This window comes from Coregonus clupeaformis, unplaced genomic scaffold, assembly GCF_020615455.1.
Source record: "Coregonus clupeaformis isolate EN_2021a unplaced genomic scaffold, ASM2061545v1 scaf0146, whole genome shotgun sequence".
Classification (NCBI taxonomy): Eukaryota; Metazoa; Chordata; class Actinopteri; order Salmoniformes; family Salmonidae; genus Coregonus; species Coregonus clupeaformis.
This window is the reverse complement of record NW_025533601.1, coordinates 170,577-182,500: the sequence shown is the minus strand read 5'-3', so window position 1 is coordinate 182,500 and position 11,924 is coordinate 170,577. Positions and strand designations below refer to the sequence as shown.

At 42.6% G+C, this 11,924-nt stretch overlaps 1 protein-coding gene across 2 annotated transcripts in view; it reads left to right on the top strand.

Annotated features, from left to right (window-relative positions):
- LOC121542753 (secretagogin) overlaps nucleotides 1-11,023 on the top strand; it is a 17,767-nt gene extending 6,744 nt beyond the window's left edge. Inside the window, exons 5-11 of one of the 2 annotated variants that reach the window (XM_041852281.2) lie at nucleotides 189-245; nucleotides 2,304-2,381; nucleotides 7,833-7,888; nucleotides 7,998-8,043; nucleotides 8,145-8,204; nucleotides 8,407-8,475; nucleotides 9,359-11,023. In XM_041852281.2, the coding sequence (XP_041708215.1) occupies nucleotides 189-245; nucleotides 2,304-2,381; nucleotides 7,833-7,888; nucleotides 7,998-8,043; nucleotides 8,145-8,204; nucleotides 8,407-8,475; nucleotides 9,359-9,490 (498 nt within the window). In that variant the 3' untranslated portion in view covers nucleotides 9,491-11,023. The remainder of the gene's footprint in view (nucleotides 1-188; nucleotides 246-2,303; nucleotides 2,382-7,832; nucleotides 7,889-7,997; nucleotides 8,044-8,144; nucleotides 8,205-8,406; nucleotides 8,476-9,358) is intronic. The other variant, XM_041852282.2, reaches the window with a different exon arrangement.
- Nucleotides 11,024-11,924: the final 901 nt, after the last annotated feature.

Below are 11,924 nucleotides of genomic sequence, written 5' to 3'. Positions count from 1 at the left end.
TTTACGGAAAGTATGTTCGCAGTTCCTTGTTCTATGTTTTTTGGTGTGGCTATCACAGTAACTCTGAAGAAGACAAAGAACTCAGCATCACCTCACCTGGATAAGCACCTTAATGCTTACTAAAGTCATTGGTGGCAGGTATTTGTATTTACAGCAGTAGTAACTGATTGTCCTTCTTGTCTTTGTAGATCTGGAGAAAGTATGATGCTGACAGCAGTGGATACATATCAGCTGTAGAGCTGAAGGTAATGTTGTTTAACTCCCACTCCTACACACAGAAGGTAATGTTGTTTAACTCCACTCCTACACACAGAAGGTAATGTTGTTTAACTCCACTCCTACACACAGAAGGTAATGTTGTTTAACTCCCAATCCTACACACAGAAGGTAGTGTTGTTTAACTCCACTCCTACACACAGAAGGTAATGTTGTTTAACTCCACTCCTACACACAGAAGGTAATGTTGTTTAACTCCACTCCTACACACAGAAGGTAATGTTGTTTAACTCCGACTCCTACACACAGAAGGTAGTGTTGTTTAACTCCCACTCCTACACACAGAAGGTAGTGTTGTTTAACTCCACTCCTACACACAGAAGGTAATGTTGTTTAACTCCCACTCCTACACACAGAAGGTAGTGTTGTTTAACTCCCACTCCTACACACAGAAGGTAGTGTTGTTTAACTCCCACTCCTACACACAGAAGGTAGTGTTGTTTAACTCCACTCCTACACACAGAAGGTGATGTTGTTGAACTCTCACTCCTACACACAGAAGGTGATGTTGTTGAACTCCCACTCCTACACACAGAAAGTGATGTTGTTGAACTCCCACTCCTACACACAGAATCACCACTGACCAAACAAGACACATAAGGGGGATACCTCAGTGTTGTCACTGATTTCTCTGTGAGATATGGAATGAATGTGGAAGTTGTGTTCAAGAAAGAAAAGAAGGACAGAGGGAACGAAAAGAGAGAGCGATTACACAATCTATTATTCTATCAGTCTCCCCAGCCTCCTTCACTCTACAGACCTCTGTCTCCCCAGCCTCCTTCACTCTACAGAGACCTCACATTCCCCAGCCTCCTTCACTCTACTGAGACCTCAGTCTTCCCCAGCCTCCTTCACTCTACAGAACACCTCATCCTTCCACCGCCTCCTTCACTCTATAGAGACCTCATCCTTCCCCAGCCTCCTTCACTCTACTGAGACCTCAGTCTTCCCCAGCCTCCTTCACTCTATAGAGACCTCATCCTTCCCCAGCCTCCTTCACTCTACTGAGACCTCATCCTTCCCCAGCCTCCTTCACTCTATAGAGACCTCATCCTTCCCCAGCCTCCTTCACTCTACTGAGACCTCAGTCTTCCCCAGCCTCCTTCACTCTATAGAGACCTCATCCTTCCCCAGCCTCCTTCACTCTACTGAGACCTCAGTCTTCCCCAGCCTCCTTCACTCTACTGAGACCTCAGTCTTCCCCAGCCTCCTTCACTCTACTGAGACCTCAGTCTTCCCCAGCCTCCTTCACTCTACAGAGACCTCATCCTTCCCCAGCCTCCTTCACTCTACTGAGACCTCAGTCTTCCCCAGCCTCCTTCACTCTACTGAGACTTCAGTCTTCCCCAGCCTCCTTCACTCTACTGAGACCTCAGTCTTCCCCAGCCTCCTTCACTCTACAGAGACCTCATCCTTCCCCAGCCTCCTTCACTCTACTGAGACCTCAGTCTTCCCCAGCCTCCTTCACTCTACTGAGACCTCATTCTTCCCCAGCCTCCTTCACTCTACAGAGACCGCATCCTTCCCCAGCCTCCTTCACTCTACACTCTTACAAAAAAAGGTGCTATCTAGAACCTTAAAGGGTTCTTCGGCTGTCCCCATAGGAGAACCCTTTGAAGAACCCTTTTTGGTTGCAAGTAGAACCCTTTTGGGCTCCATGTAAACCAAAAAGGGTTCTACCTGGAACCAAAAATGGTTCTACATGGAACCAAAAATGGTTCTCCTACGGGGACAGCCGAAGAACCCTTTTGGAACCCTTTTTCCTAAGAGTGTACTTTGTGAAGGTGAAGGTTTAGGTGGAGGTGTAGAGTTAAATAAACAGAAGGAAACCTCCTTACAAAAGGGAAATCTTCAGTAGTGGCCTTGGAGGTTGCAGCTGAGCAGTGGGGAACCTTCTGCATTTCTCTTTAAACAATTCTCAGTTTCTTTATATTTATCAAACCATGTTAGATCTGATTTCAGTGAATCAGGAAATAAACCAATAAACCATGCCCTTTTTTATCTCGTCTCTCCTTCTTTGTTAACAGGGTTTCCTGAAGGACTTGTTCCAGCAGCACGGGAAGGCTGTGTCCTCCAGCAAACTGGATGAGTACACAGACGCAATGGTAAAACAACAGTCTCGTAGGCCTTTCCTGCAGTCAAATGACCAAATCGCCCCCTATTGGCCTCATTGGTGGAATGTTATTAATATTTTTCATAATTTCATAATTAATAAATACTATTTCAAAACAAACGCTGGAAATGTGTTCCTCTTGGTTCCTGGAGGTACTAAATACATCCTCTTGGTTCCTGGAGGGACATAGGGCCTGTACTAAAGATATCATCTTGGTTCCTGGAGGAAGCTGTACTAAAGATATCCTCTTGGTTCCTGGAGGAAGCTGTACTAAAGATATCCTCTTGGTTCCTGGAGGAAGCTTTACTAAAGATATCCTCTTGGTTCCTGGAGAAAGCTGTACTAAAGTTATCCTCTTGGTTCCTGGAGGAAGCTGTACTAAAGTTATCCTCTTGGTTCCTGGAGGAAGCTGTACTAAAGATATCCTCTTGGTTCCTGGAGGAAGCTGTACTAAAGATATCCTCTTGGTTCCTGGAGGAAGCTGTACTAAAGTTATCATCTTGGTTCCTGGAGGAAGCTTTACTAAAGATATCCTCTTGGTTCCTGGAGGGACATAGGGCCTGTACTAAAGATATCTTCTTAGTTCCTGGAGGAAGCTGTACTAAAGATATCCTCTTGGTTCCTGGAGGAAGATAGGGCCTGTACTAAAGATATCATCTTGGTTCCTGGAGGAAGATAGGGCCTGTACTAAAGATATCCTCTTGGTTCCTGGAGGAAGATAGGGCCTGTACTAAAGATATCCTCTTAGTTCCTGTTGCCAGTCTTGGGATGCTTTCTTTCCCTTTTGGCCATGACACACAGTCTTTATAGTCTCTTACCCACTGATTTACAGTATCTCTCTCCAGTGTGTGTAAAAGAAGATAACTCAAGCACTACGTCTAATCAACCTAATGCAGTCATCAGTCTCTAGAACCATTAATGCAGGCCAAACTAACTTTATTCTTGGCTCTTTCAGAGTGCCTTTCAGGTCACTGAACGTGGTATAGATTCAGCAGGCAAATACAGTGGGGAAAAAAGGTATTTAGTCAGCCACCAATTGTGCAAGTTCTCCCACTTAAAAAGATGAGAGAGGCCTGTAATTTTCATCATAGGTACACGTCAACTATGACAGACAAAATGAGGAAAAAAATTCCAGAAAACCACATTGTAGGATTTTTTATGAATTTATTTGCAAATTATGGTGGAAAATAAGTATTTGGTCAATATCAAAAGTTTCTCAATACTTTGTTATATACCCTTTGTTGGCAATGACACAGGTCAAACGTTTTCTGTAAGTCTTCACAAGGTTTTCACACACTGTTGCTGGTATTTTGGCCCATTCCGCCATGCAGATCTCCTCTAGAGCAGTGATGTTTTGGGGCTGTCGCTGGGCAACACAGACTTTCAACTCCCTCCAAAGATTTTCTATGGGGTTGAGAGCTGGAGACTGGCTAGGCCACTCCAGGACCTTGAAATGCTTCTTACGAAGCCACTCCTTCGTTGCCCGGGCGGTGTGTTTGGGATCATTGTCATGCTGAAAGACCCAGCCACGTTTCATCTTCAATGCCCTTGCTGATGGAAGGAGGTTTTCACTCAAAATCTCACGATACATGGCCCCATTCATTCTTTCCTTTACACGGATCAGTCGTCCTGGTCCCTTTGCAGAAAAACAGCCCCAAAGCATGATGTTTCCACCCCCATGCTTCACAGTAGGTATGGTGTTCTTTGGATGCAACTCAGCATTCTTTGTCCTACAAACACGACGAGTTGAGTTTTTACCAAAAAGTTCTATTTTGGTTTCATCTGACCATATGACATTCTCCCAATCCTCTTCTGGATCATCCAAATGCACTCTAGCAAACTTCAGACAGGCCTGGACATGTACTGGCTTAAGCAGGGGGACACGTCTGGCACTGCAGGATTTGAGTCCCTGGCGGCATAGTGTGTTACTGATGGTAGGCTTTGTTACTTTGGTCCCAGCTCTCTGCAGGTCATTCACTAGGTCCCCCGTGTGGTTCTGGGATTTTTGCTCACCGTTCTTGTGATCATTTTGACCCCACGGGGTGAGATCTTGCGTGGAGCCCCAGATCGAGGGAGATTATCAGTGGTCTTGTATGTCTTCCATTTCCTAATAATTGCTCCCACAGTTGATTTCTTCAAACCAAGCTGCTTACCTATTGCAGATTCAGTCTTCCCAGCCTGGTGCAGGTCTACAATTTTGTTTTTGGTGTCCTTTGACAGCTCTTTGGTCTTGGCCATAGTGGAGTTTGGAGTGTGACTGTTTGAGGTTGTGGACAGGTGTCTTTTATACTGATAACAAGTTCAAACAGGTGCCATTTATACAGATAACGAGTGGAGGACAGAGGAGCCTCTTAAAGAAGAAGTTACAGGTCTGTGAGAGCCAGAAATCTTGCTTGTTTGTAGGTGACCAAATACTTATTTTCCACCATAATTTGCAAATAAATTCATAAAAAATCCTACAATGTTCCTCATTTTGTCTGTCACAGTTGACGTGTACCTATGATGAAAATTACAGGCCTCTCTCATCTTTTTAAGTGGGAGAACTTGCACAATTGGTGGCTGACTAAATACTTTTTCCCCCCACTGTATGTGACGTCATTACAATCAGATTTTCAACCAAACATCATTTCAACCAACTTTTCCCGCCGTGTATAGAATGTACAGGAACTTCGGGATGTTCAATATGTATGTGGCTTGTGCCCAGACTCCTGTCAAATATGAATCGCGATATACTGTCACCGACTGGTCTTTCCAATCTATCTATACCCAGAGGCCTGTTCCATTCTCTGAAAACGTTGTAACGTTTGCTCTAACTTTAAATGGACTTCCCTGACTCAGATTCCCATTTAGGAGAAAATGGCTTCATCCTGCAGCCAGGTGGGGTCTCTCTCTCCAGTTCATCAGACAGGGGGATGCGTCCCAAATGCCACCCTATTCCCTATGGGCTCTGGTCAAAAGTAATACACTATATAGGGAATAGGGTGTCATTTGGGACTGTGACAGATCACTCTTGTCCAGCTGTATTAATCAATCTCATCTAACAGACTGAGATATTAGATTACCAGTGTCTGGCGGGAGACTGTCACACCTCTCATACCAATTCACTCTGTCTGTCTCTCACCCTGGCCTGGTCTGGCATCACCTCGTTCTCGTTAGAGGACTTCTAACCTGTCTATGATATTCATTTTCAAAAGAGAGTGGCTGTCAAAATGGCAGGTTGACGTTTATAGTCATGAGTCTTGCCTCGGAGGCAGAGCTGAGAGATTCCCCCTTAGATAGTCCAGCTGCAAAGTCGAAATTGGCTATATTGTAAAAATGTATGAAAACAAAAATGTGCCTTTAAGGATAGGGTTAGGCATTAGGCTTAGCAGTGTGGTTAGGGTTAGGCGTAGCAGTGTGGTCAAGGTTAGGGTTAGGCATTAGGCTTAGCAGTGTGGTTAAGGTTAGGGTTAGGTATTAGGCTTAGCAGTGTGGTTAAGGTTAGGGTTAGGTATTAGGCTTAGCAGTGTGGTTAAGGTTAGGGTTAGGCGTAGCAGTGTGGTTAAGGTTAGGGTTAGGCATTAGGCTTAGCGGTGTGGTTAAGGTTAGGGTTAGGTATTAGGCTTAGCAGTGTGGTTAAGGTTAGGGTTAGGGATTAGGCTTAGCAGTGTGGTTAAGGTTAGGGTTAGGTATTAGGCTTAGTAGTGTGGTTAAGGTTAGGGTTAGGTATTAGGCTTAGCAGTGTGGTTAAGGTTAGGGTTAGGCGTAGCAGTGTGGTTAAGGTTAGGGTTAGGCATTAGGCTTAGCGGTGTGGTTAAGGTTAGGGTTAGGTATTAGGTTTAGCAGTGTGGTTAAGGTTAGGGTTAGGGATTAGGCTTAGCAGTGTGGTTAAGGTTAGGGTTAGGTATTAGGCTTAGTAGTGTGGTTAAGGTTAGGGTTAGGTATTAGGCTTAGCAGTGTGGTTAAGGTTAGGGTTAGGCGTAGCAGTGTGGTTAAGGTTAGGGTTAGGCATTAGGCTTAGCGGTGTGGTTAAGGTTAGGGTTAGGTATTAGGCTTAGCAGTGTGGTTAAGGTTAGGGTTAGGGATTAGGCTTAGCGGTGTGGTTAAGGTTAGGGTTAGGCATTAGGCTTAGCGGTGTGGTTAGGGTTAGGCATTAGGCTTAGCAGTGTGGTTAAGGTTAGGGTTAGGTATTAGGCTTAGCAGTGTGGTTAAGGTTACGGTTAGGTATTAGGCTTAGCAGTGTGGTTAAGGTTAGGGTTAGGTATTAGGCTTAGCAGTGTGGTTAGGGTTAGGGTTAGGCTTAGCAGTGGGGTTAAGGTTAGGGTTAGGCATTAGGCTTAGCGGTGTGGTTAAGGTTATGGTTAGGTATTAGGCTTAGCATTGTGGTTAAGGTTAGGGTTAGGGATTAGGTTTAGTGGTGTGGTTAAGGTTAGGGTTAGGCATTAGGCTTAGCGGTGTGGTTAAGGTTAGGGTTAGGCATTAGGCTTAGCAGTGTGGTTAAGGTTAGGGTTAGGCATTAGGCTTAGCAGTGTGGTTAAGGTTAGGTATTAGGCATAGCAGTGTGGTTAAGGTTAGGGTTAGGTATTAGGCTTAGCAGTGTGGTTAAGGTTAGGGTTAGGTATTAGGCTTAGCAGTGTGGATAAGGTTAGGGTTAGGCTTAGCAGTGTGGTTAAGGTTAGGGTTAGGCAATAGGCTTAGCAGTGTGGTTAAAGTTAGGGTTAGGTATTAGGCTTAGCAGTGTGGATAAGGTTAGGGTTAGGCTTAGCAGTGTGGTTAAGGTTAGGGTTAGGCATTAGGCTTAGTGGTGTGGTTAAGGTTAGGGTTAGGCATTAGGCTTAGTGGTGTGGTTAAGGTTAGGGTTAGGCATTAGGCTTAGCAGTGTGGTTAAGGTTAGGGTTAGGCATTAGGCTTAGTGGTGTGGTTAAGGTTAGGGTTAGGCATTAGGCTTAGTGGTGTGGTTAAGGTTAGGGTTAGGCATTAGGCTTAGCAGTGTGGTTAGGGTTAGGCATTAGGTTTAGTGGTGTGGTTAAGGTTAGGGTTAGGTATTAGGCTTAGTGGTGTGGTTAAGGTTAGGGTTAGGCATTAGGCTTAGCAGTGTGGTTAAGGTTAGGTTTAGGCTTAGCAGTGTGGTTAAGGTTAGGGTTAGGCATTAGGCTTAGTGGTGTGGTTAAGGTTAGGGTTAGGCTTAGTGGTGTGGTTAAGGTTAGGGTTAGGTTTAATGACTTTGTGGCTGTGCCAGCTAGTGACCACTCTGCAGAGCTGCCTCCAGTATGATGAAAAACACTAAAACCTGCGTCTACATTTGTTGATTTGTACTCAGATCTAAACCATTGACAAACATGTTTAGTTGTCTTTTTTAAGCAGGAAAACCAGTAATCGCCAAATATATTTAATATCTCCATTGGTCTTTCTTGAACCAAAATTGCACATGTTTTATTATGCATCAATTCCATTTTTCTTACAGATGAACATTTTTGACAAAAATAAGGACGGTCGCTTGGATCTGAACGATTTGGCCAGGTACTTCTGATTGACCGTAGTACAATTCTGAATACTGTAGTACCAATACCTTTTCTGACTGTGCTGTTTTGCTTGATCAAACTGTTGTTCATTTAATGTTTTCCTTTAGGATCCTGGCTCTAGAAGAGAACTTCATGCTACAGTTCAAAATGGATGTGAGTTCAGTTGATGTGTTCTCCTAATGCTCATTACAGTCTTCTGCTAAATCTTCTTAGGAAATGGAAGATGAAACTAACATAATTTACTCTGTTTACAGGCCTTCAGTCAAGAAGACAGAAAGAGAGACTTTGACAAAATATTCAACCACTATGATGTTGTGAGTATAGACAGAGTACCTTGGGGCTGAGATGTTGGATTTGATTTGCAGGGCGACTGCTTCCTCTATGTGGCCTGTAAATTAAATATGAGTTGCAAAACAAGGATGTTTGGTCTGCATTCAGAGAAGAGAGATTAGAATGTTGGCATGATGCTCTTTTAATATGTTCTATGTTCTATGTTCTCTCTTCTCCATTGGTCAGAGTAACACCGGAGCTTTGGAAGGTCCAGAGGTGGATGGCTTTGTAAAAGACATGATGGAACTGGTCAGGGTAAGTTGTGGGGAAGAATATCAGACTATGTCTTTATGAATGTGCCACAAACATGTTCCTATTATAATCGACTGTATGTCTTTGTGAAAGTCATGTGTTTGTAATAACATGGGACAATATGGTGTTGGGAAAGGTAGAAGACACATTTTCGTTCAAACGAATGGACAATAAAGTATCTATTGTATTATTCTATTGTATTGTATATCTTTGAGTCAGTCTTAAACATGCTCCTGTATGATACCTATTGTGTATGTCCTTGTCATGGACATACTTCTATCTGATACATCTCTGTCCTGGCTGGTCCTAAGGACATATATTGTGTCCAGTGTTCTCTGTCCTGGCTGGTCCTAAGGACATATATTGTGTCCAGTGTTCTCTGTCCTGGCTGGTCCTAAGGACATATATTGTGTCCAGTGTTCTCTGTCCTGGCTGGTCCTAAGGACATATATTGTGTCCAGTGTTCTCTGTCCTGGCTGGTCCTAAGGACATATATTGTGTCCAGTGTTCTCTGTCCTGGCTGGTCCTAAGGACATATATTGTGTCCAGTGTTCTCTGTCCTGGCTGGTCCTAAGGACATATATTGTGTCCAGTGTTCTCTGTCCTGGCTGGTCCTAAGGACATATATTGTGTCCAGTGTTCTCTATCCTGGCTGGCCCTAAGGACATCTATTGTGTCAAGTGTTCTCTGTATCCATCAACAACAGATGAAATGCTCCTTGACCATCACCTCTTGCCCTCAAGGAACTTACAGAATATATTAACTTTAGCCCACACATTCAATAGATCTTTATTGTCCCGGAAGAGCAATTTTGTGCAACATAAAATACATCTATACAAATATAGTTTCACTACTAATGCCTTTTAACTGTTGATCTTCCATCCAGCCCAGCATCACTGGTCCAGAGCTGGACAAACTGAGGGCAGTGCTGCTGGGACACTGTGACGTCAACAAAGATGGAAAGATCCAGAGGAATGAGCTAGCACTGTGCCTGGGAATGAAGCCCAAAAAGGCCTAGTACCTTTCTTCATCATACAGAGAAGAGAATACCTCTACTACTGATCCTTCCCCTCACTCTGATGTATCCAGAACAGCCATAACTGATCCTTCCCCTCACTCTGATGTATCCACAACAGCCATAACTGATCCTTCCCCTCACTCTGATGTATCCAGAACAGCCATAACTGATCCTTCCCCTCACTCTGATGTATCCACAACAGCCATAACTGATCCTTCCCCTCACTCTGATGTATCCAGAACAGCCATAACTGATCCTTCCCCTCACTCTGATGTATCCACAACAGCCATCTTTCTGTCCAATCTTCAAAAACAAAGATGACGAAGACGACAGCTGCCAGTGTTTTTGCATGTTGTGTATTTTCTTGTGAAAGATTCAAATGAATACAGAATAATACAGGTAGCCTACTGGTAAATTAATACAGAATAATACAAGTAGTCTACTGGTAAATGAATACAGAATAATACAGGTAGCCTACTGGTTAATGAATACAGAATAATACAGGTAGCCTACTGGTAAATGAATACAGAATAATACAGGTAGCCTACTGGTTAATGAATACAGAATAATACAGGTAGCCTACTGGTAAATGAATACAGAATAATACAGGTAGCCTACTGGTAAATGAATACAGAATAATACAGGTAGCCTACTGGTAAATGAATACAGAATAATACAGGTAGTCTACTGGTAAATGAATACAGAATAATACAGGTAGCCTACTGGTAAATTAATACAGAATAATACAGGTATCCTACTGGTAAATGAATACAGAATAATACAGGTAGTCTACTGGTAAATTAATACAGAATAATACAGGTAGCCTACTGGTAAATTAATACAGAATAATACAGGTAGACTTATGGTAAATGAATACAGAATAATACAGGTAGCCTTCTGGTAAATTAATACAGAATAATACAGGTAGTCTACTCGTAAATGAATACAGAATAATACAGGTAGTCTACTGGTAAAATAATACAGAATAATGCAGGTAGTCTACTGGTAAATGAATACAGAATAATACAGGTAGCCTACTGGTAAATGAATACAGAATAATACAGGTAGCCTTCTGGTAAATGCATACAGAATAATACAGGTAGTCTACTGGTAAATAAATACAGAATAATACAGGTAGCCTACTGGTAAATGAATACAGAATAATACAGGTAGCCTACTGGTAAATGAATACAGAATAATACAGGTAGCCTACTGGTAAATGAATACAGAATAATACAGGTAGCCTTCTGGTAAATTAATACAGAATAATACAGGTAGCCTACTGGTAAATTAATACAGAGTAATACAGGTAGCCTACTGGTAAATGAAAGTGTATCTATTTGAAAAAGGCAGGAGAATGTTCAAGACTGTGTTGTGAATGATGCTTCTTTTCCTTGTTGTGTTTTGTTGGCCTGGCCATAGCTGGCTGTTGGGCAATTTGCATGTAAGTGTAGTACTGTATTGTACATTAGGTGGGTTGCTGTTTTTAATATTATATGATGATGTTTAACAATGAAGATTCAATCAAGAATAGTGGGACTTGGTGTTGTGTACTTTGTTACAGATACATTAGTGCATGTGTATAAAGGACCATGCATAGCATTCATACTGCTGGGCGTTGGGTAGCATTTACATTTTAGTCATTTAGCAGACGCTCTTATCCAGAGCGACTTACAGTTAGTGAGTGCATACAATTATTTATTTTATTTTATATACTGGCCCTCCGTGGGAATCAAACCCACAAGCCTGGCGTTGCAAGCGCCATGCTCTACCAACTGAGCTACACGGGTAGCCTAGTGGTTAAGACCATTGGGCCAGTAACCTAAATGTTACACTTCTGTTAATTATATAGTGCCACTAAATATGCACATTATATTTACTTAACCTAGGGATCATCAACTAGATTCAGCCACGGGCCGTTTTTTTCTTGAGCGGATGGTCAGGGGGCCGGAACATAATTACAGATAATTTGTAGACTGCAAATGTGATGGCAAGAAGCCCAAACATATATAATATTTGACTAAAACATAATTATTTCAAACCTTGCCTACATTTGTATATGATCACATATATCTCTCTCTATTATACGTGGGAATACTTGGGAACAGAGTTCTTAAATTAAAATCACCTGGAGCTGATTGTTTTGGGCTCAGAAAACTTTGTGGGCCAAATAAAACCACCAGTTGGCGAACCCTGACTCAACTCATTTACATAGGGTGGAGATATAGCACTTACAGTCCTTCATGACCTTAGAACATAATCCAGAGATTAAATAGTGTACTACTTTTGACCATGGGGACCCATAATGCTCTGGTCAAAAGTAGTGCACTATTTAAGGAATAGTGTGCAATTTGGAACACAGGGTGTAACAGCTGCTGGAGGTCTGACAGGTTCCCTCCATGCTACAGTAATGGTTTGAATGGTCTGACAGGTT